The sequence below is a fragment of the Bombus terrestris genome, chromosome 2 (genome assembly GCF_910591885.1).
Source record: "Bombus terrestris chromosome 2, iyBomTerr1.2, whole genome shotgun sequence".
Lineage (NCBI taxonomy): Eukaryota > Metazoa > Arthropoda > Insecta > Hymenoptera > Apidae > Bombus > Bombus terrestris.
Window position 1 is genome coordinate 2,615,810 of NC_063270.1, and position 24,085 is coordinate 2,639,894.

A 24,085-nucleotide genomic window follows, 5' to 3' on the forward strand; every position below is an offset into this window, starting at 1 on the left:
TTCAACAGAAATGAATCCGACATCCGTATTATCGTTTAAATTTCTATGCTGTCGAATCTTCTAAAATTTTACACGGGCGTTGGTCGTTTTCAAGTAAATAAAACAAGATAGTACCTTCTATTGACGTGTTAAACAATAATGCGCTTTGCCTTTGTACAATCCAGTTCTCACGAAAATAACGAGCGCATTTCATTCGATTCGAATTCGTTTACGTTACGTTCGATACGTTTACAAATAGAAACATACGTTTCTCGGAAACTGTTCAGTAACTCACCATCTCATTTTGTACTGCAATTTTTATACGAGGCATTATAATTGTTTTGCTCTTGTTTCGCAGTTTGATTAACAATTACACCTCCACTATGTATGCCTTTTTGATTATGTAAACACAGTACCGAACAAAATAATGGCACATGTGTGCTATCTTTAATTTTTTGCAGACCATATAGAGTTTCTGAATGTAACACATAACATCATAACTATTACGACGCAAGGAGTGGTGGTAAAGAAGTTCGTTCTTACTAACATTCCCTATGTGTAGAGGAAATACTTAAATTCTTGAGACAAAATGATAGCATATTTACAAAATTTATATATATATTTACACAAAAGGAAAAGTTGTGTAGCAATTAATAATGGGTTTTATTATTAGTATGTTATTTATTATAATATTAATCTTTAGTTTCTATTACATCCGATTTTGTAAAGATTTTAATAACTTTCTTTAATTATTAAATATTATCGTATGGTCTTCCATTCTTATATATAGCTAGTTCTCCCCAAGAATTTTCGATAATATCCAAATCAGGGGAACGTGCTGGACATGGTAAAATCGATTTTTTTTTGTTTCAAAAATTTGTTTTTGAATCTACAATTTTAGCTCGGTGAATGGAATCATTATCATGTTTAAAAATAAATTTTCCTATCGTAATTCGTTGTACGTGTTAATTTCTTCTCGCATTAAATTTATATCCTTTTGACTATTCATTTTTCCTTCAAGAAATCATATCATCATCGGTTTTGCCTTTATATTCAATTCTATTCCAGATCATTATACGATTCCTATTCATTTGTCGTTGTTTGTTTATAATTTCTGCTTCTCTTAAGTCATGATAATAAAATGAAAATCCATCTGGACCGTCCATATTAAATTTGTTTTCATCGATAAATAAAATTCGTTTCCATTTCTTGTTCAAATAAATACGTTTTCTTGAAACTGTTAATCGTTCCTCTTCGTGTTGCTTCGTTAGAGGAGGTTTTTGTTTCATTTCCAGTCGTTGAATAAATTTACCTTTCTCAAGAACACGGTGAGAACTTCGCACGTTTGCCGTGATGCCTGCTTTTTGAACAATTTCGCATGATGTTAATGTTGAGTTTGAGGCAACACGAATAGTGGCACGAATAGTCTTCCACAACCTTTTCCCATCCATAATTTACAGGGTCTTTTTACAATATTTGAAATTTCAGAAACAGATTCTGATTTTTTAGTTCAATAATTTTTGCAATTTCGGTTTTAGTCAATTTTTTCTCGCAACCTATGTCGACGTTTAACTCTAAGACTCGATACATGCTATTGATTGCTTAGCAATTCACAAACTACTGAAGGATATCAGCATAATGCTCGAGTGTGCTATCATTTCATCTTCAGGATTTGCGTTTTTCTGTTGCTTATTCAGAAAGCCAGCGAGGACAATCTCATTTACTAACAGATTACTTCTATCTGCGTCGTAATAGTTATGGCGTTATGTGTTATGTTAAAAAATTCTAAGTGATCTTCGAGAAATTAGAATTAAAATTAAATTATTATTTTGCCTGGGATTGTATATATGAAATTTACACGGTTTCATGGTGACCCTACAACGCGAAAGATACGCTACACATTATACGAATTCCGTGTTATACGGTGATCTACTGTATGTTTACCTCAATCAAGATACAGTTCTACAACAAACTAAATTATGCAACACTTTTATTTTAGGTTAATTTTAAGATAAGAAGGATTGATAAAATTTGGTTGATTTAGTAAAAACCGTAAAGTGCTTAGGGACTGTTAGAAATAGCGCGCTGAAGCTTTAAACACGTTCGGTTGAGTAAGCTAGTATATCCGTCAGCTTGTTTGCGGTGAGAACTAGGTACTCTGTCATATCGGATGCTTTTGGTAACGTAATTCTGTCAGTGATTAGCAAGTAAAAAAGCGGTTAACTTATAGTCGGTGTATGTTACGTGTCACTTTCTTTAGTAAGTTAAGCTCCAGATTTAGTTTAAAGCTAATTTAGCTTTCCAGATTAAACTAACATTTATGTGCTTTACCAATTTTCACATTAATAATTGCAATCGTAATAGTAACGTACAGATCTGTGATCTCTTTCCTATTTTCCTTTTCCATATTTTCTAAAATAATTAGAAGAAAAACGAAGAAGAGGGAAGAGAAGGATATTTTTCTCTTTTTTAAAAACACGAGCAAAACATCGCTTTGTATAACGACGTCCCTGGGCGATGTCTCTATCATCGAATAAAATATTTAAAAAGCCCGCTTGTGTTTCAACGATTGGCGAGACTCTCGGAAAGCAAGCCGTTGGACACAATAGAATTCCGGGTCAAAGGAGAAAGTATCCCGGCCTGTAGAAAGGACAGGGCAACAATAATTTAATCAGCAGAGGGCATCCGTGAGAGTGGCTGAGTGTGTCAGAGAGAGTCAGTCTTCGTTGTACCATCCGGGAGAACATATTAATATCTCGAGTTTTGACGTCTGAAGTCGTCGGTGAAGCGGAAGCTCAGTCGTTTGGCGAAGTGGAGGGAGGGTGGTGGATGTTTCAGTAGTCGGTGGAGTAATCAGAGGGCTAGATTAATTGTTTCCACGGGACTCTTGGCCCGACGTAGCACAAATACACGGAAGACTTCGAAACGGTACTTCGTGATAATACCGACGGAACAGACACAATGCAAGCTCTGCCATAACTCAAGTCCTCCATTCTCTCTTTCTTCTCTCTCTCTCTCTCTCTCCCTCTCTCACTCTCAGCTCTGGGCACGCAAGGAGAAACGTGTAACGTGTGTAAATATTCCATACGGACCGAATCACTTAAAGTTACCACCTGAGGCGTTTACCTTGCTGCCTGAGCTAATAAACGCTTTTCACGAGTTTGACGATTTCGACGGGGTGCGTTAGCTCTGTCTCGCGAGCGCGTACGCGCCATACTCTCTCCGCTTGAATTCCCGTGTAAATTATCCGGGAATCGTAACCACGCTGCGTTTCGATTGTTGCTGCGCTGTTTACCCGAGCACGCTAGAGCACGTTTCTCGCACGCTATCCAGTTGAAAACCGGTTTCGAGGAGCGGTCCAGAACATTCGATTCCACGGAATAAATTTTAACAGCCATGCCGGAGAATAACCCGGCTTGTTTGACTGCCGGTGCTCGACCGTTTCAGGGGGTTCGTTTCTTCGCACATTTCACTTTTGTTTGTTAACTCGAGGGGAAACGTGATTCGTTCGACTGATCAAGAACATTCGTGTAATATTAAGCAAGAGATAGCAATTAGGGATGATAAATGTTATGAGAAGTACGGTTTATGCGCGGAATTTAGAAGTTTTGACATGAATTAGAAAATTGTTACGAAAGTGTTTAGAACGGTACTAAGTATATATTTTGATAAGTTCGTTCCTTCGATGGTGGATTTTCCATGTTCCTTAACGCGAAGAAAGTTTGTTGGCATATAAAAATCATACTTGTTATTCTAATAATAAAAATGAAAATTAAATCGAAGTATCGATTAATAAAAAATTCTCTTAAGAGAAACATTTTTATGAGACTTTCGTCTCCAATCTAACAATTATCGAAATAAAGCTCAGTCCGTACACGTGTAACATTGCTTTGTACTACCTCACAAAAACCGATTGAAACGATTCCACTCGGTGGATACAAACTTCATCGCGTTATCCCGGTGGTCGATACGCTGCGAATCTACCGGCCAATCAATTTTCCGTAGCAGCGACATTCCATGAAAGATTCCCCTCAGAACGTGGCACGTACGTATCTAACACGTCGATTTCAAGCTCGCCATTGAATTCCGCGATGATCCATGAATTGAGGATAACGATAACTCGATGATCGCTCCATTTTATCCAATATCGCGTACACACGGTCCTTTACTTTCTCCGTATCTCTTGGTCTCTCGTCAAATGGTCGGAGATCGTACCGTTTCGTCTCCAGCCATTCTTTTTTTTTTAATCTGTCCTCTCGTAAATAAGGCGGAAGCCGGGAACTATCTGACTTTTATTCGATTTAGAGGCAAGTCGATGAGCTTAATTAGGAAAGAAGCTCGAATGAAGCTGAAAAGCGTACACTACGGTGATGTCGAGCTTTCGATTCTTGTTGCACATTTTTCGACATTTCGGGTATTCATCCTTTCCTTTCGTCCCTTGCTTGTCTCCTTCACAGAGTATGCCGTCTCTCGACTGGTCTGGGATACGCGCGTCCGTCGCGTTTTTGCCGGTTATCGAGTTGCCGAGATCGGGACGGCAGAAGACTCGAAGGGTTGTTGTCGGTTCAATTGGCGTTCCTTCGTAACGAGTAAAAGGAGCATGTTATGATACTCGCGAGCCTGTATGCAATTTCATATCTGTTTCTGCTCTCCTTTTCTCCGACCGTTTCCTCGAGCTCCGTTTTATTGGAAAGTCGATAGGAGTTAGTGGGGGTTCTCTCGTCGAGGACGGAAGACGATGAAATTCAAGCGGATCCTTTGAATTACGACCAGCAGCAGGACAACGTCGAGGACACAGTGTCGAGATATTTATCTAAAAAAGAAAAAGAAAGGGTTGGAAAGAAAGGGTAAAGAGAAACGTAACAAGAAAAAATAAGAGACGGAATAACCTCCGAGCAAGTTCTCTTCGACGGAAGTAGTTTTTATGCGTCCATTAACGAGGGAATGCATTTCTTTCTGTCATGAAACACAAGCAGCCTTGTTCACAATTCTTGCCCCGTGCAGGTCTTTTTTAACACCCTGTTCCCTCTACTCTCTGCCTGCCCGTTACGGCGTTTGTCCGGTCAAAAGACACGGTACCGTTGCACAGCTTTTATCCGGCCATCGTGTTTCACGAGTCGAATTCAAGAATACTCAAAGGCCAGCCGTATAACATGACACAAAGGAAGGGTCTCGCTGTGCTCGTATACGTTACGTATTGTATCAGAGAACGCGCGTGTCGTCTCGCGGTCGTATGTCATACGGTGCGCGAGCTCGACACCGCATTCCCTAAGGGGGACCGGCGTAATTAGTAATTTGTGGTTGCAACGGAGGCTTCATTCAACGGGCCGCATAACAGTCATTTCGACACGAGCCTCTAACGGGGCTTTGTGTTTGCGGATCGTGCTCCGTTAAGTTGCAAAACGCGTTACTCCATCTCGCACCTACTACCACTTAATTTCCGAATGTCTGTCAAAGCATCGCAGTACTTTTTCCCTCTCAGTGTAGCTTCCACTTCCTTGGAGGCGAGAACGCGCGGAATTTCATTAGGATTTCAATCACACGCTTTGACTCCAAGGTAATGAGACTCGAAACACCTTTTGGCACTGCACTACGTTAAAGAAGTCCAATTGTAAAATAAACGTGTAACTATGTTATCCGATTATACGTCGTTTCGATGAAGCACTATAGTTCGCACTATTAACAGAAACCATTTAAATCCTATAAAATAATTTAGCATCGTAACTTAACATTATACTATTTCTACAATGTTATTTAAGCTAAGTAAGTATTTGACCAAATCGTAACATCTCTTCACTCTTTCATTCTACACGTATGGTATAAATTAGTAACGAAACTTTTCGATTGCTGTTGTAAAAGTAAAAACTGTCTCGCAATCAGTTCTTGCCAACAAACGGCAAAAATTCGGCGTGTAAAGTATCAATTGTTTATAGGTTCGTCGCCGAGTCGCCCATGCGAATCATTCCAACTATTGATATCCGTAAACAAAATATGTCCCGTTTCACCAGTCGATCGTGTATCCGGTTCTGACGAGGACGTTGGTATTGTTTGGTCTTTTTCTATTTGCAATCCTCTACTTTGCCGAATAAACTCAGGTCCCTTTCCTTCCAAATCTCGTGGAGCGTACGGACATTTATTTTCCAAGTGCATTCTGGACTCGTCGATTTGTCTCGTTTCATTCCTTGTTTTGACAACTCTTTGCTTACGATAAATGTTTGCCCAAGCTGTCACACATCTCTATATTTGTCGACGACTGTTTTTACTGGCCTCTAAGATTGATTTGGATTAGCTATGTGATATTTATTGCGATACTAAAATTGTAAGTGTTTTTGTTTAGAAAGTTTAAAAGTTAGTATTTCTATATTTCAAATATATAATATAATATATAATAATTTATAATATAATATATAATATATACAATATAATAATATTTCAATCAAATTTCAAATTTTTATCCATCGGTCAACAAATATCTTCAATTAAATAAGCGAAGCATAAATACAAATAACCAAATAAATCTCATCCCGCTTTACAAATAATATTAATACTATTTTGTTAATTTTATCCTACTTCGATAAGTACGCGTTCTTAACAACTCATGTATCGACTTTCTTGCTATTAATCCATTCAAAAGAAAACTCCGCAACAAGCCAAGTATAAACGTCTAAAGAAATAAGTTCATTCCTCTTCAGGTCTATATTTCGCATTGAGTGTCTAGCCCGTTTGTGAACGTGATTTTTTCACCGCTATTCCTCGGGAAATTCCCTAATTGAAGACTTTCTCCGTCTGACCCCATAGAAAAGCGGCCGTGAACACAATAACACTCGCTGATCATTAGGCTCGGTGAAAAGCATGTTCGAGAAAAATTTGTTTTCCTACTCGGCACATGAAGGAAACCACTGGAGGCACTACGGGGAAATCGAACCGTGTTCGGCAGACGGCCAAGCAATGCACAAAGTTCGCTACTTGCTTAAGTCCTTACATATTTATTCGACTCGTGAAATGGCGGCCAGTATCTGGAGAATCGGCTGGTCCTTCACAAACATGATCTCTGCCGCTTTATTCTCTATTTCTCGAGTGGCCAATTACGGACAACGAAGATTTCATGGACTGCCGCGCCGTAGAGGATAAACGAAGACTCGGTCCGAATATCGATCGCCAACACGACAAGATTCCATCGTTTCATTATGCTGATTATTTAAGCCTTCAACAGAATAAATTAAGCTATCGCTGTCCAAGAAAAACGAAGACTTTTGACTGCAAATTGTTAACCCTTAAACTCCATCCATAACTAATCTATAACTCTGGACAAAATATCTGGCGATTCAATACCAGCTGTTTAACGTTCATGATGAGATATCTGGCGACCCGATACAGACGTGGTAGTACCAGTTACAAGATATATCATCCAGGGTTATAAAGGTGTTAAAATAGGAATGTCCATGGTATGGCAAAGTAGAAAAATATTTAATCCAGTACGTTCTTTTCTATGAAAGCTATCCGCATGTAAAAGAGTGAAAAGCATTGCTATCATAGAAAATTTTACTGAAAATCTTTAAAGAGTCCTGCTTCCGATTTACATTGCATACAGGGAAACTTGCAAGTTACACAGATACTCGGTATCCTGGAGTAGCACAGAGGGAAAACGCTAATAATTCAAAGCGCGACGACGTTTCCGCGTACATACATGTTCTCGTGGCTCGAAGCGCGAAGCACGGGTGGACCCTTAGTGTTAGCATGCCGTCGCGTCGGTCTGTTTCTCTTTCGCTCTCTCGTTGTCTGTCCTCTGTACGAACTGATGCTGGTAGAGTTTAGGGTAAGTTAACGCGCAACAACGCCGCGGCAGCGTACACGTGGTGGCGTTTGCGCTTGAATAATGCATCAACAGTCCGTACGCGGCTGCCGTATAACGGGCCACGCTGTTCAATCTGCGCTTGTTGAACAATTCGGTAACACCCCGCATTAGCATTAATGTAGCAGATCGTCGGACACCTGCGGTAATTCATAGGATTGAGTGGAACTTCGCTGTTGCTTTTCGAGACGCGCAATTGACTCGCGCCAACCACGGTTTTACTCAAATTCGACTCCTTGCTTTCCATCGACTTTGAGCGTTTAATTTTTAATAGGGAGATCTTGTTTTACAGCTATCAAGTAATTACATCTATCAAGTAATATATCTAACCATAGTTTTGTTTGATGTTTTTTACGCCTGCTCTTCCAGTCTTGTAGAGATAAACCGATAAAAATTCCTATATTGATGATAATCCGGGCACATTGCTGAAATCAGGAGAACTTTTACGTGTTTCGGCAGCAGACAAATATTTGCTCGCGCACAAAATACACGTCATGGTTCATTTGGGAATGTTACGGAGGTAGAATTTCAGCGGGGGGTGGCAGGTACTCGGGCCAATTTATATATGAATATGTAGAAACGACCCTCTTCACTCGGCGTTTCGGCCAGCAAACGAACCATCCGAAAGGGGGCTTCGTTGCTATTTCAAGCGAAAGCTGTACATCTTATCGGGATAACTCCTCGAATAAATTTCCAGAGGCTCGAATAATTGTCCCGCAGATTGCGTTGCTGATTATTTATGATAGCGATTATTCCCGGTTAACCGATAACGAGACACAATGATAAATTGGCTATATTCGCGACGATTCCCGCATTCTTACCGGTAATAAGCTTGACTCTTTTAATTATTTGTCGATAGCGACGGCAAGATTGAAACATATGTAATTATTTGTTTAAGGGAATATTTAGATTCGTTCGAATTAGATTAAATGAAAATGAATTATGCATAGGTCAGGCGCGTGTTTGTTGATGTCTTTAGCAACGGCAATGACGATAGTAATCTCACGAACAGAGAGAAATGGATATCCTGTTTCATGTATTTGCTATTAATTATTATTGTTATTAATTATATATGTAGTATTGTGGACAAAAGGCCTAAGATATCGGTCGAACCATAAACAATGTCGCGAGAGCCGAGGCGTCGTCGGATCTATCAATGTGTCGTCGGTCCTTTCAAGTGAATAGTTTCTTAGAAAAGGCCTATGTGACCCTGGCCACGGGCCTTCGCGAAACACATGCGTGGTGGAGCTAAGAAAAGACAAAGGGATGTTAGCCCAGGGGGTATTAGTTAGTTAGGAAATCGTGGCAGTATGAATTGAGAAGTGAGAGAGAGTGAGTGCAGAAGCCGGAGAGTATAAATCGGAAACTCGAGAGCCGAGTATGATAATAAGACGTACGACAATATTATGGTCAATTCGTTGTATTGAATATTACTTATTAAACCAAAACATCGTTACTTGTCCTTCCTCTAAGACCCATTCAGTTATTACATATATTCGTTTGAAATTAGAGTCGTCATAAAAAAGTCTAATAATTATTATAACGTTAATCATCTAGTATAATGAAAGTGCACTTCCTGAACCAAGGTACTCAAATCTCTATCTCTAAACCCGCGCAGAAGTCAATTCGATAAAAAATCTCACTTTACGACTGCTATAAAATTATTATTCCCGCAACGAAATCCCGAACGGCGTATTCCAATCTGATATAATCAAAGTACAAACAGTTAAAGAAAACGCAATATGAAATTTCAGCGTACCACCAGCCGTGTTCTTATCGTTCGTTACAACAATGTCGGTAGAACAGCTTGTTATACTATAATATAATATTCAGAGCGCAACTCGTTCCAACTTTGTCTATGGAAGACTGTAAAACTTTGGAATTCCGGTCCTGCTTTCGGGTAGCATGTTCGTGGAGAACCCACCACGAAGTAACGTGTGTCTATTCACGTTTCGTTTGAAAATGCATTAGTCATACGGTCGAAAGTGGAATCGAAGTGTCGCCTGGGAATCGCAATAACCGTCAGCGCGAAGCGGCGCGACACCAAATGCAAATTATTCTTAATGGTGATACGAGCACGTCCCTGGTGGTATCACATCGATCCGTGATTATCGGAAAAAGTATAAATCGCTAATAAGTCGAGCGACATTTTAAATATTTTTTCCCTTTGTCTGCTTTTTCGCCTTCTTTTTCTCATATTTTAACTCCTCCTCGTTTTGTCTTCTATCGCGGCATAACGACAAACGAATTCGCCTCGTTTGAATATACGCTCGCCTGGATATATGTATTAGTGAAACGAGAATGGTTCTTTCGTTCGATTGTAAAATGCAATAATCAGATTCGAGGATGAAAGGACACGCCTGGCCGATTATAACTCACGCGTCTCGCGAATTCGCGAAAAAACTGTGCAATTATTTGATCGGTTACGTTGGTTGCGTCGTGTGCGCTGGAAAATCTTTTAATTGAAATTTCGTTTAATTAGTCTACTTTCTACGAACATCTACGAACAACGATACAGTGTTTGATATTTTTACGCCTGGATAAATTTTTCTGATACTCGTCTATCGATCACTTTTAACGAATGGTATCAAGTTCCTGATCTATGATTTGTTTATTTCCTACAATGTTGTGCATCTTAGTAAGATTTTAATGCAATTCCATCAAATAAAGAAACTTTAAGTGTTAACCGATTACGATTATCGATACTGTTAGCATTTCCTTGAATAGACAATATTTATTCTTCTTCTATGGCGGAAACGACCTCCACCGCCCCAAATATTTAGCCTCGTTACTTATAAACGCTCATCAAAAGTATATTTAATCGAACGAAGCTTCTTCCGTCTCGAGGCATTGCGTACTTCACTGCATTGCGTTACTCTGAAATCGTTCAAAGACGACCATTAATTCGTGTCCAAGCGCTAGGAGATTAAAAGCGTGTGCGATAGCGTTAATTTCCGACATGACATTAATCAATTTTGCCGGGTCAAGCCAGTGAAACTCGGGATTTGGAAGTACGTGCCAGCCAGGAGGAATATTTTGCCCTGCGTTAAGGTCGTTATCGTGACTCTACAATCTGGTAGAAAAATAGGAAGGATCAGTCCTGAAGGGAGAGTCGAACGCGATTCCTATCGACCAATACTTTCGACGAACATTTTCGACGTTTGATATAAACGACAGACGCACGAACGCCGATAGTGTTAGCTTCCGGCTTAACGATTATCGTATATTTTAGGTCGTCCATCGCCATTCTTCTGTCTCGCGTTACATCGCGCATCCCGCGGGGACAATTTTTTCTGTGATTTCCCGCTAGAGGAAGGGGACACTCATAGCCATCCTTTCTTTCAAAGAATCATTACGACTATCCGGTCAATGAAGCATCGATTTACTACATACAGAAGATGATATATATACATAAATATGCATGTATACCATCGTTCTACGTTGACGGCCAATCGATGCGCATTTGGCACTATCCATTGACATTCATGTTTCGGGGGGAGAAAAGAGCTAGCGATGATTATTATTTTATGCATTTGTGGACCACAGCTGAACGTTACATTGCATCGGTAATTCCACTGTATATATTTACATATCCGCGGTAAGTATCCTCCACATATTTCGTGACATAGATCAGAACACCATCAGAAGTATTCAAATATATAATAGGATAATTACAACATAACCGTAAATCGTTTAAAAATTAATGAAGAATATTAGAAAATTGTAATTATGGGATAATTCTCTTTAACGGTGAGTTAAGAGGAGAGTTAAAGTGCGTTTCGTTCAAAATATCTGATACAAAGGTAGTAAAACTCCGTTGTAAGTTACTCTTCGCTTTTAGTCTACGAAGTTTGTACATTTTCAAAGTAGCAGTACTACAAATTCAAAGAAAAGAGAGACTAAAGTAAGACTGATGCATTATAAACAAAGTTTCGAGTGCAATTGCAATTTACTGAATTATAAATAGATCAGCTGGAAATATATATAAATCTGCTTGTTACCGTAATAGTGAAAATAGAAAATAAAATTTCTTTCGTACGATACATACAGTGTATAGTCCCCCTTGAGTTTAGTAAAGAATTTATCGAAATGATTCGTATCGACTTGTGTGAATTCAGTTGTCACGATCTGTCTTTCATTTATGTATTTAATTCCTGTATTAATACATCAGCCATAAAGGACAAATTCCATGTTCAAATCTGTGGTAAGAGATTTAAGTACATATATTACGAATGGAATGCGAAATTTAAACAAATCGCTTTTCGGTTAGCCACAAACGTATAAAAATTTTCTTATTTCGATTTATATTTAGATGTCGTAAATATGTCGTCAAGGTAATAAGTACTAGACAAAATATATCGCCGTCGAATGACAATATCGTGTCACCATAGACGACGTTGAAAGAAACGATAATCGCGGATCGTATAAATACATATTTTGTTTTGTTTGTCGTTTGTTATCGACATGAAATTGTTACATGAATGATACGCGATTTAGCGTCGCGATATGGGTATTTTCGCGATTAATTTCCAGTGGAATAATTCAATATTCGATTCGCGTTACCGTATCTGTCGTGTGATCTTCCGCGTTCGACCTTTTCCTCTTTTCTCCATTGCATTTTCTTTCACTCTCTTATTTTTATTTCTCTCTGAAAATGCGATGCATCGATTGAATTCCGTTTCACGCTTTTACTTAGTAAGAGAGATATGCTCAACAAAATCGCGTACGATTATCACGTGTTTGACGGTGTACTTTATAAATATAATATTACATATATTATTTGAATTACGTGATAAAATCATGCAGCGTTAGAAAATTACAAGCAAGATGTAATATTCAGTGTTTATACGTAGACGAATCAGCTCGTAAATCATTGCGATGCTTTGTTTTGCGTGTTTGCTTAATTTGCTCACTTGCTCGGCACACGAGACGTTGAAATACGTGAGTCGTTAGATACGTATCGGTATGTCCAATTTTGACGGTTTCTAATGTAATATCTTTATACGAATAGACGATCGATCTGCGTTCAAGCCTTGAGAAAAGATAATAATTAGTCGTGGCGTGTTACACGAAAACTAAGCGTGAATGGTCCAGTGAAATATCTCATTGGACCGGCATATATACACCAATCATGCGAACCACGAATGTTGGTTTTGGTCGCACACGGTGATGCAGACGACAGATGCCAATCTACTCCTCTTGGTACGATATATCTATATATATATCTTTTTTCCATAATATGACAGTGATATAATTGAATGGAATTGTTTTTGTTATTTATTTCCGCGAGTCGGCCGCATTCGTGTACCGCAGAATAACGATCGGCTGAAATTTCCACACAAACAGGATACGTTCGAGAGGATCGTCAAGGCTTTAGCCGGTTTGCCCAGGAAACGCTTAGATGCTCGAATCACATTTAGACTTTTAAATTAAGCCTCTTCCCCCATCCTCCCTCTGCAGTCTGACGCTTCACGTGTTAATGGAAGAACACTCATGAAGGGTATTCGATCGGAAAGGAAGTTTTTTCTCTCCAGTCGTAAAATGCAGTCTGTCGATGCTCCGGACGAAAGAACCTACAGTGGAAGTGTGAATGCTGAGTTACAGCTTGGTTCCAAAGCATATCGTAGGAATATTGAGTTGCGAATAGAGTTTTGACTGAAATATAAAATAACTATACTTTTAATAATAACACATACTTTTAATAACACACCATTAAGCATTTCATTGAATTACAATTATTCGTTGCATAACAATTTTGTGGTGGATTTATGTGTAGAAATAGTCTAATAAATCATAACGAAAAAAAAAATAATTAAAGGATAAAAGGGATCGAGGAACGTAGTGTCTTCGTCTTCTTAGCTGTTACGGTCTGATCATAAAAGCATCCTCTTCCTCTACGACAATTTTATACTCCTCTTGCGCTGTATTAATTTTTAATACCGCGTCCTTTTCAAGCACAGTGTATGTTTTCTGCCAGTGGTTTCTGGGACTAACGAGGCACGAACCTTCCATGAAAAATCAATTTACGTTGATACGATTTTAATAATGCAGAAGTGCTTCCTCCGATGCTGGATATGATCCGTTTATCTTCTTTATTTTATGTTGTTTTAGGAAAGAGTAATACTTTGGAAAATATTAATTATCCGAATCTTCTGCAGGAATAAAAATGCAAGTATTGCATATAGAATTATTTCAATTATATATTCCTAAATACATATTCATGATTATTTGTAAATATTTAGTTCCATTAATATAATAATTCATGCGATCAAATGACACTAAACTATCGCAAATCACCGATGACTGACGCCAGATTGAATACATCAAATCATTAATGGTATTAATCGTAAATTGATTGGTAATCATATCATATAATATCTACAAATGAAAAACGCTACTATAATCGTGCACTAACCTAAGGAAAATACACGTGTGCAATTTTTTAATAATTGAAAAGGGTTATAAATTTTCTTGTGCGATGTCTTTTACCACGTTCGATCCCGCTTTCACTAATCAATTCAGTTTCGTGGAAAACTCTTTCAGGCTGTAACGAATCATTTAGATAATTGTTAATGTGTTTATTCATTAACACTTGTCGCGTTTGTAAAATCTTCAATGGATAAAAATATTAATACTTTGCAGGTGGAAATTTATTGAATTGTAAAAATGCCCAACGTAAATAATAATTATAAAGGTATATACGTGAATTTACAAGCTACGTATTAAATCCATGCTTCGTTCTTTAATTTGCTTTTATAACGATTGATAACGATTTCTAGATTGGGGGAATTAATATTGTACGATGTAACATCGCAATGCTGGGTATAGTATAGAATGAGAGTAAAATTTAATGTTATATACTTTTGTAAATTTCAATTTTGCGGTTATATTTTTGTCGATACAATAAACGGAATTTTATGCAAACAAAAATTCGAGTTTCGTACGGAAAATTTCATTTAGAACAGAAGACATATGCTAAATATAATTCAATAATATTTCTATGGAAATTTCTTTTTTATTCACTATAGGAGTTATTTAAAAACTGAATATATTTCATAATTTTTCCAACTAGACCTTTCTGGTAGTTTATTTACTCACCACAAGTGGCTCCCTTTTGTCATTTGGATAACAATCGGCGGCGATTCACATGGAAATTGGATTTGCTTGAGGTTTCATTATGGTCATTTGCCTTATCGTCGTTTGAATTATACGTGGCGATCTCATGGCCGCAATATCGATTCCACTTTATCACGTTTACCTTCGATAAACTGTTCGCATCTTTGCCAACGAGTATTCATCAGAATGGGGGCAAGGATTTTTGTTCGGTTACTAAGTACGTTAACACAGGATTGTACGTGTAATCCGGACGCTAACTAGGTTTAGTAATTATCGAAGGAGAGCCATGTAATCAGGGATGACACAGAAAGTCTTTATTGTCTTTGTAAATTGTCTATCGCTCGAGTCATCATAAATTTCCCTTACAACAAAAGAATCGACAAAAGGTTTATAATTTCGCGTGGAAGTCTTGTATTTACTGTAAGTAAGTGTTTTGTCAGAAAAGTATTCGAATTAAAAACTTATTTTTATAAAAGTAATTAAAAGAAAAATAAAAACGGTGACTGTATACGAAGGTAACAAAGGTTGAAACGAATTCAAAGGCAAATTAAAAAACAACCATTTTCAAAGTCGTTTTATATCGAACGACTATGAATTCGAATAAAAAATTAAAAAAACATACCTCAAAACTGTCGGTAAACAATAGGAGATTAAAAAAGACGAAAGAACAAACCCTTCCGTTCCCATAAAAACTAGGAATATTCGGCAAAATGCCTGTTGGAACGCGAAATTGCGACAAAACTTTCTCGCCACATCGTACGTTCTCAAGCCGTAATCGCGGTCCCCGAGGCGACGAGCCTGTTCTCCAAGACATTTTCTCCTCCACGGAAAGGGCCTCTTATCGTCAGTGATTACGACTTTTTAACGGAGATTTCCTCCCTCTTCGTCTCATCTGGCCGCATTTCTCGTTTCCTTTGCCCTTCTGACTGTTCATACCGGTCTCGAGCCACGCTATCGAACGTTTCCGCGATTGTAACTGGATTCTCCGGTATCATCATCTTCAACCCCTTTGCGACCTCGTCGAACCGAACTTCTTTTACCTCCTTAGACATTTCCTTTTTTCATTTTTAACTTTGAATTCGATTTGCATGTGAAAGAATGCCATTCAGAACTTCTTACTCATCCTTGAGGTTGGCCTGTTCTTTGAAGCGTTCTTGACCTGGGTCCACTCGAAGCCGATCCTGTGTCATGCAAATTTTATTATGTGGCCGCTCTTGGATCTGACCAACGCCTTCATCTTTTCGATATCGCTCTTTTGCACGATTGCGGACACGTTAATCGCGATTGACGTTGTGCTCGCGAACGACTTTCTGCTTGACATTGCTCAAATGCATTTCTTGCTCGATGAAAAGGATCTACTGTTTGATTTATGTCAAAGACCGTGGTGCCTTGCGCAGATCCAAATATAATTTGTTCTCGTAGATTTCTCAGCATTTGTTTGATTTTTATACCAAATTGACCTATGTAAAATCAATTTTTGAACTAATATAAAGTAGACGCTCGAAGTTCGAACAATTCGAAGTTCAAATAAGAATGTCATGAAAAATTCGACTTTTGAACTCAAACGAAAACTCGAAGCTCCAACAAAGGGACAAAGAATTACTTGTCGTCATATAACCGTCACGTGGCTGCATTATCTCTCTGTTTAGGCCCAGGTCGGGCGAAATGCCAGCTGAGAAGAAAAGAGGAAAGCAAGGCTATGTTCACTGCTTGTGCAGTTCTCTTGTGACTTTATGATTGGTTCAGCAAGCGTTTATAATAGCACTTTCAAGCGTTTCATTTATATCATTTAGTTATTTTCATATACATTTATGTATTTTTTTAAATGATTTCCATTCATAACGTTATCAATGAAGGATACCTAAGGTGAAAATGCTAAAAAAGAAGTCGTATATATTTTATATTTTAGATAGAATATAAAAAGGAGCTCATCAATAAATATAAAAATATGAATTTGGTAGTAGTTTATAGAAACTTGTTTTTTTTTTTTATCAATATGATCTTTTGAAATAGGCAGTTAGAATGTAAAAGATTGAGTAAATTTTGAATGTCTGGAACGAATTAATGCAATTAACTAAATCAAATAGAAAACTTAAATCGAAATTCGAACAACTGAAAAATCGAACCGTTTCCTGGAACGGGTTATGTTCGAACTTCGAAGATCAACTGTATTTCATCTAAATGTAATATTCGCAGACATGTAGAGAACATTTATTTTGGCTAAGTATGCAACTCATTGTGAGTGAGTTAATCTATGTAACTGTATTAATGGACAAATATTACACAAAAACATGTTTCTGTTCACAGTGCCTCCAAATATAGAGGACTACCAGTCCTCGTCAGATGTCATTGTGCGAGAAGGCGCGAACGTGAGTCTAACGTGCAAAGCGACTGGAAGTCCTAAACCAGCTATAAGCTGGAAAAGAGACGATAGTTCAAAGATCTCAATTAACAAAACGTATTCCGGTAAGTACACGTTATTATTGTCTTGTCATGAATAAATATTATCACAACAATCTAATTCGATGTAATAGCAATAGATAATACAATTGCGATGATAGAGTTTGACTTGAAACGACAATTTAATATCGCAATTGACCGTTATAGTTATATTTCGATTTTACAGTTTGATAATATTTTTATGTCTAAAGTTGCTCTCGTTATTTTACTGGTTTTTCTTCAATGGTTATTTTCTCTGTATGTTTTTCATCTACTCTTCTCTTCTGTTTTTCTAGTCCTGTGTTCACTTTGTTTTCCTGTCACATATGAAATATCATATAGGATGACTTTTAGTTGCTTTGTAAATTTAAATTACAGTGAATCAATGAATATTATTTGAAATATCATTAAAATAATGTTATTAACTATAGCATAAAATGTGATATGTTTGTCCTTTTCGCAAGAAGTTTGATTATCACCTAAATCCAAGTTATCCGTATGTTCCTTTTCAATCTGTAATCTTTAGATGTGACGTTCTCTTCAGAATACAACCAACGTCGATCCGTAACCGTGTTTCGAAAAATTCGGGGGGTAGAGGCGCGCTGCAATTAAAAATAATGACATTCGTTTGACTTCTATCCGAAGATCAAACATGCTCTATCTCAAAAACTGTGTTACCGCAATCACAGAGAAGATCATGAGGTAGGGTCGTGGAGAGAAGAGTAAAGGAAGATTGAAAAGAAGGAGAAAAAGTGTAAACGTGTCAAAAGACAGTGGATTTAATGAAAAGAGGACGAAGGGAAAGGTATTTCTCATTAACACGTCACGTAATTCCGAGGACTCGGAGAACTCGCGAATTCGATGTCGTTAAACGGCTAGGGCGAGGATCTTGTAACGCGTAATTACGTTGGCCACGGATTTTCAAGAACGATGCGTTGAAGTTTTTACACGGTTTCACGGTTCAGAAAGCGTATTAATTTATTGGAGTATATAAGGGATGCCACGGTGTGTCGGAGAAATTTAAAACGGATATGTAGAATTTCAACTTCATAAAAATTGACGCACCAGAACCATCGGAGATGACGTTCCTGTTATTTAAAGAAATCAAGAATTTAATTCCGGTTACGAACATAATAGGATTTATTAAATGCGATACAGGAAGCGTTATATAGATATTGGAATTGGAAAAGTGTAATTAACGTGTTCATCAGGTGGCAAAATTAATTTTATGTTTGCAAACACGGTTACATTACATTATAAAGAGGTAGACTTCGATTTAAAAGTTTTACAATCCTCTTTTCAGTAAAAGAATTTCAATGTGTTAGAAGGTAATGATTTTACTTATCCATGACTACTAAATTATATTTTAATGGAATAAAAATTACGTGAAAATCAGCTCAATCTTTATTTTTCAAAATAGTGCACATAATTTTATAAGCAAATTTCACCGAGTTTGAAAATAACGCGAGACATACAAAAATATAATTTCTGGAATTAACAAAGGCTCGAAAAACTTGGAATTTGCGATAATAGAACGAACTCGTATGGAGACAAATACATTTAGCATTTTCCTGCCATTTTTTCCATCTCTGTTCGTTGGTTTGTCAATTAACTAAAATTAGCTTTTAGACTTTGTCGAGCGGTTATTCCGCGACGTCAGACAGGGAAAATAAAAGCGCCAAAATCGTCTGTCACGCTAAAGTGTCGCTTATCATTTTTAGTATTGGAGTGGAAAGGCGAGACGCTGGAAATCACACGGATCTCAAGACTGGACATGGGCGTTTATTTATGCATCGCAACGAATGGCGTCCCTCCGACTGTGAGCAAACAGATCAAAGTTTCCGTCGACTGTAAGTGAATCTTTTATTTCAATTCATATATTGGTAAATTCGTAATGATTTTCATTCTGAGCGGTACTGACTCTTTTTTAATTTTCGATAATCAATATTCAATGGAAGATACATGTAAAAATCTTAAAAACTTCAAGATGTCTCAAATGGACTCAAACTTGAAAAACTAGAAATTTCAACTCAAACGTTAAAAACCAAATGCGGATCAGATTATTTAAAAAGTTTAAATAACTAGCAAATTGATATTTCTAATTAATCTAAGTAATATCTTCATCTCCTGATCTTCTTGTCTATCTCTAAAATCAAATCTGTATTCCTAAAACCTATATAAATTGAGAAAATACAATCGCAAACATCCTCCATCTGTCCGAAACACGCAAACGCGAAACACGAGGTGCAAAGATGGCTAAAGAGTTGAAGAACATACAATTTAATAATAGAGAAAGGTGTCCGGCGACAAAGCGGCTCTTTGCCGCTTACAAAGCGGCTCGTTCCTTCTATTCTCGGCAGAGCAGAAGCGAGGGGATATGTGAGAGACAAGGGTTGTAAGTGAGAAAGAGAAACACGTTTGACTCGTGCGAAAGAGTAAACGCGAATAGTACAGAGGGTGAAGAGTAAGGATGGTGCGATATAAAAGTAAGCTCGGGATGAACCACGACACACTGTTACTCCATTTCTATCCTATACGCTTGCCTATTGTTACGTTACTGCTCCTTCTAAATACTGAGCGTTCCCTGCGACATGTCAACTTCCTTTTCTTCAAAGTTCGATTACTACCGACGAAAGGTTGAATTAAACGATTTGTCGCTACGCGGCGTTTTGACCATTTTTAAGCTGTCGATAAAAGATTCTATGACATATCATCCGAAATTTTTATAATATGATATTATCGAAGGATAAATATTCGATTTGACGTTAATCACAGGAAAAGGGTTAACCGACAAGTTAATTAAACGACAATTTAATGTAACTTCTCTTCTTTCACATGGAATATAAGAAATTCACTGGCAAAAAAGACTGTACAGCTAAGTTGTCCATCGTTTATCAAAGAGCTATGATACGAAAAAAAAAACGAATATAAAAAAGCTGACAAAGGTTCACGCAGAATACCAGGTTTCGTCGTTGCACGTTCGCTCGTAAGAAAACCGAGCCACGTGCATGCGCGCGCGCGCTATCCAAGAGACGAAAACCAAGGAGTTATCCCTTTAGTTAAAGCGAGACTAATTAATTTAGCGGCGCCGTAAAGAAGCGTCGAATTGCGATTCAGAGCCAGACCGGGTCTGGGGGTTGAAAAGAGGGGGATGTTTTTGCCCCTGATCTCTCAGCGGATGCGCGCCGAGGATTATCCTTTTAGGCGTCCTTTAATTCCATTTGTAGCCGGTGCTCCCGGGCAAAGGCTTTTGTCAACGAGTATTACCCCGAGCCCTTTGAAGTCAAATTGCAATCGAGTAATGTAATAGTTCTGTCCGCGATATGCATTACCGGCGCGGGCCCGAATTCAAGAAGAAACTTACAATGGAAAGAAAATATAATTTTCTGCGTGAAGCGTTCCAAGGACGCTAGGAATCAGCTTTTCGTAACGAGAAGATTATTTTTATGCTTATCAAGTTGTTCGGAATTCGTCACTTAGCTATGCAGCAACGAAGGAAATCATAAGAAGTACGAATTAGTTACGATACTGAAAAGTATCACGATAGGATATCGTCGTTATATTTCTCTGAATGGAAATTCCGTGGATATAGAGGATCGTGAAATATCGCAAGGTGATTTTGCTTGAAAAATAAAGAATGAAGGAAGTTGAAGTGGTCAAAGGTGCGCGAATCTCTATTTTAAATATTAAATACCTACGATTAAAACTCTAGTTTAACTTAGATTGCAATAGTCCATTAAAATGATTTATTTTTGCGTGTTTGATGAATACATCGAGATGATTGCGTTCGGTTTCTTGAAGTCTCGTGCAGATGCAGTTGAATCTTCTCAATTGTCAAAGGAACACGTTGCTTAAGTTAAATGGAAATGGGAATGGTTAATTCGCCGCAGAATCTGCGCATGCCACGTGCCACTGAATCGACTCCTCTCGTTCTCGTATTGTGTAGCTCATTAAGATAGATTTTTGGGAATTGACTAAATTGGAATTTGCGTGCTTAGTGATGCGAATTGCGATAACATACTTTTGCTTTAAACATAGTAAGAAATTTTCAAAAGAAAAAAGGCAATAATTTTACAAACGAATCTTTCTCTATGTTTATACATAGTATATACACGTGTACATTTGAAGTAGATTAAAGCGATTAAACTAAGGTGACAATAAAATTTTTCATTACGTACTGCGATAATCTATTTCAAGATTAATACAAGATTTATTGAAACAATATATACCTTTTAACATACAATATAGAATATGTAGAGATCCGAGAAAACAGATTCACACGATTGCTTTCTAAATTGCCAATTTTCTCATTAACTGCGGAGTTTAGTTTCAAAAATTCCTTACTGATTACATAGTTATATCAAGCAATTACGAGTATACACGTCGAGCGCAGATCAAATGTTCCTTTTATAAATTTTACGAAAAAAGTAAAGCAAAACGAGGAAGTCTTACATTTTTATTCGATAAAAAATGAACAATGCATTGTTGAAAAAAGCTGTTGTTATTAAAAACTTAAGAATTGTCAAAAAATAATAAAGTAAAGTTCGCAAGCCAATTCAGGGAATGGCCGATGTACGCATTAAAATACACAAAACAATTTGAGGAGTAGCTAATGCATTGGGGAAAATAATCGATTCAATTTACAAAAAACAATACATTATACGGAACATGAACGATATACCAAAGAGAATAATCAAATAATCAAACTTTTTTTCAGTCTTTTTGTCTTTTTTATAAAATATATAATAATTTTACTGGTAGAATAAAGGAAACATACCACTAAATGTCATTTATATTACTTTTTAATAAAATTTTTAGTTTTTACAGTAAATGGTAATTTTTTATTTTACATGACGAGCGTACACGTCAACCGCACCAAAGTAAAGTTTTGCATTGACACGACGAACGCAGTTAACTGGTTAACTCCAATACAGAACAAGGTTCCACCTTGGCGAGTCTAACGAATCGCTCTCGATCCGCCTCTTACCACTGTTCCCAGATTCAGTCACGAGGCGTAGGTGATAACGAGATATATGCCGCGGTTTTGCTTCTGACGCTTTGCCCTTCCCTCTCGCTATATTTTTTCTTCCTCACCGCGTGCTCTGCTTTAATCAGTCCTTTATAAGCATCCCTCGAAGCGTGGCCCATTTATTCTTTCGGAGTGTGTCCATTCGTTTTTAAAAACGCGTATACGTCGGGACCGTGTGCATAACGTATCAAAGCAACAGCGGCAGCATTCTGAAAAGCGCCCGTTATCGATCGCACGTAATCTAAGGAGCGCAGCGAGAGCAAGCGAGAAAGATAGAAACAGACAGAGGGAAAAAAGGTAGGAGTACGAGCGAAAGTCCAGTAAGTCGACGTTTTTTAATTTGGACATGGCCGCCACGGTTAATGATGGTTGCGCTTGATTCACGTAGGCAAATCTGCCGACGGGACATGGTCATTTCTCGTGGGGCAGAAAGGTCACAGGACGAAACGGGATGAATCTGTTGGGAAAATGAGCCGAGACCCCGGCTCGGCTTTCACCTGTGACCACCTCATTGCCCAAAGATCGTTTAATCATTTATACGTGGTTCGCCAAACGTTCTTACGCTTTGTCGCCGCTGTTCGGGTTTTTAACCTTTTTCGATTCAATCTTTTTCCCAACGAATCTATTGTCACGGTTAATTGACGTTGAATATGGATGTACGTAAGGTTTTGTTCAGTTGCGCGAAGGTAGTTTGCGAATGAATATGCGAATCGACCTCTGGGTAGTTTTAATCGTTGACAAACAGAATTTTATTTCATTGCGGGTTTTTGCTTTTCAGGTATACGGTTCCGATGTTGTATATTGCATACAATTTGAATTCCACCGTTGGCCCTAAGTTTTATCGATACCGTCATGTGCGCGTATTGGTGGAATAAACACACTATTAGTCCTATCGATATAACAATTAATTTTATATAATAATTATGTACGATATAATTATGAAACTATAAACAAGAAAAATATTATATATATAGTTTAACATTGTGTAAATTTGTACAAATTACCTTGTAGTGTCTTGTACGTACGTTAAGCGATTTCGATGTTTTTAGCATGTCTACAACTGACATAAATCTACAAAACGTATTTTTTTAATTTTCGTTACAAGCTCAGATAAACAAATTATAAGACGCAATCTTTACTATTTTCTTCACGATTCTGATCAATTGAAATCTTTTCAAAATTTTCTTTACACAACATCTAGTAAACTAGTCCTTTCAACTTCTCAAAAAAATTCAAGTCGTCTGGTCTAATTTTAAAAAAGGGTGCCTGGGTATTAAAGTGAGTAATTGTAGCTAGTAATGTACCTACATCAAATAAATATCTGGAACGGTGCACTCTGCTTCCTTGTTCTTTATGAACCATATTAAACGGTGACAAATACTACATGTATTTTACAGATTAGTACCTGAAAAAGTAGTTCTTAAATCGTTCTTCCTCTAATATCTTTCTCTACATATAACCAAAAACGGTAGACTTGTCTAGTTACGTAGATTACATATATCTATGAAAATATTGTACAATACACGAACACAAAGTATACTAATGACAAACACAGAATACTGTATAATAGCTCAGTATTTCGTAAATCCTAAAATTATAAAAATTTCAACCAAAAGGTAGGCCTTAATCATCCTAATCATTGTATCGATAATAGAATATTTAAAAATCTG

General features: G+C 37.5%; 1 protein-coding gene across 4 annotated transcripts in view; it reads left to right on the plus strand.

Annotated features, from left to right (window-relative positions):
• The window catches only part of LOC100651189 (lachesin), a 262,370-nt gene that overhangs the window by 133,461 nt on the left and 104,824 nt on the right, over window positions 1-24,085 (plus strand). For all 4 annotated transcript variants that reach the window (XM_012314564.3, XM_048409621.1, XM_048409623.1 and 1 more), the window contains exons 4-5: window positions 17,255-17,413; window positions 19,108-19,236. In XM_012314564.3, the coding sequence (XP_012169954.1) occupies window positions 17,255-17,413; window positions 19,108-19,236 (288 nt within the window). The remainder of the gene's footprint in view (window positions 1-17,254; window positions 17,414-19,107; window positions 19,237-24,085) is intronic.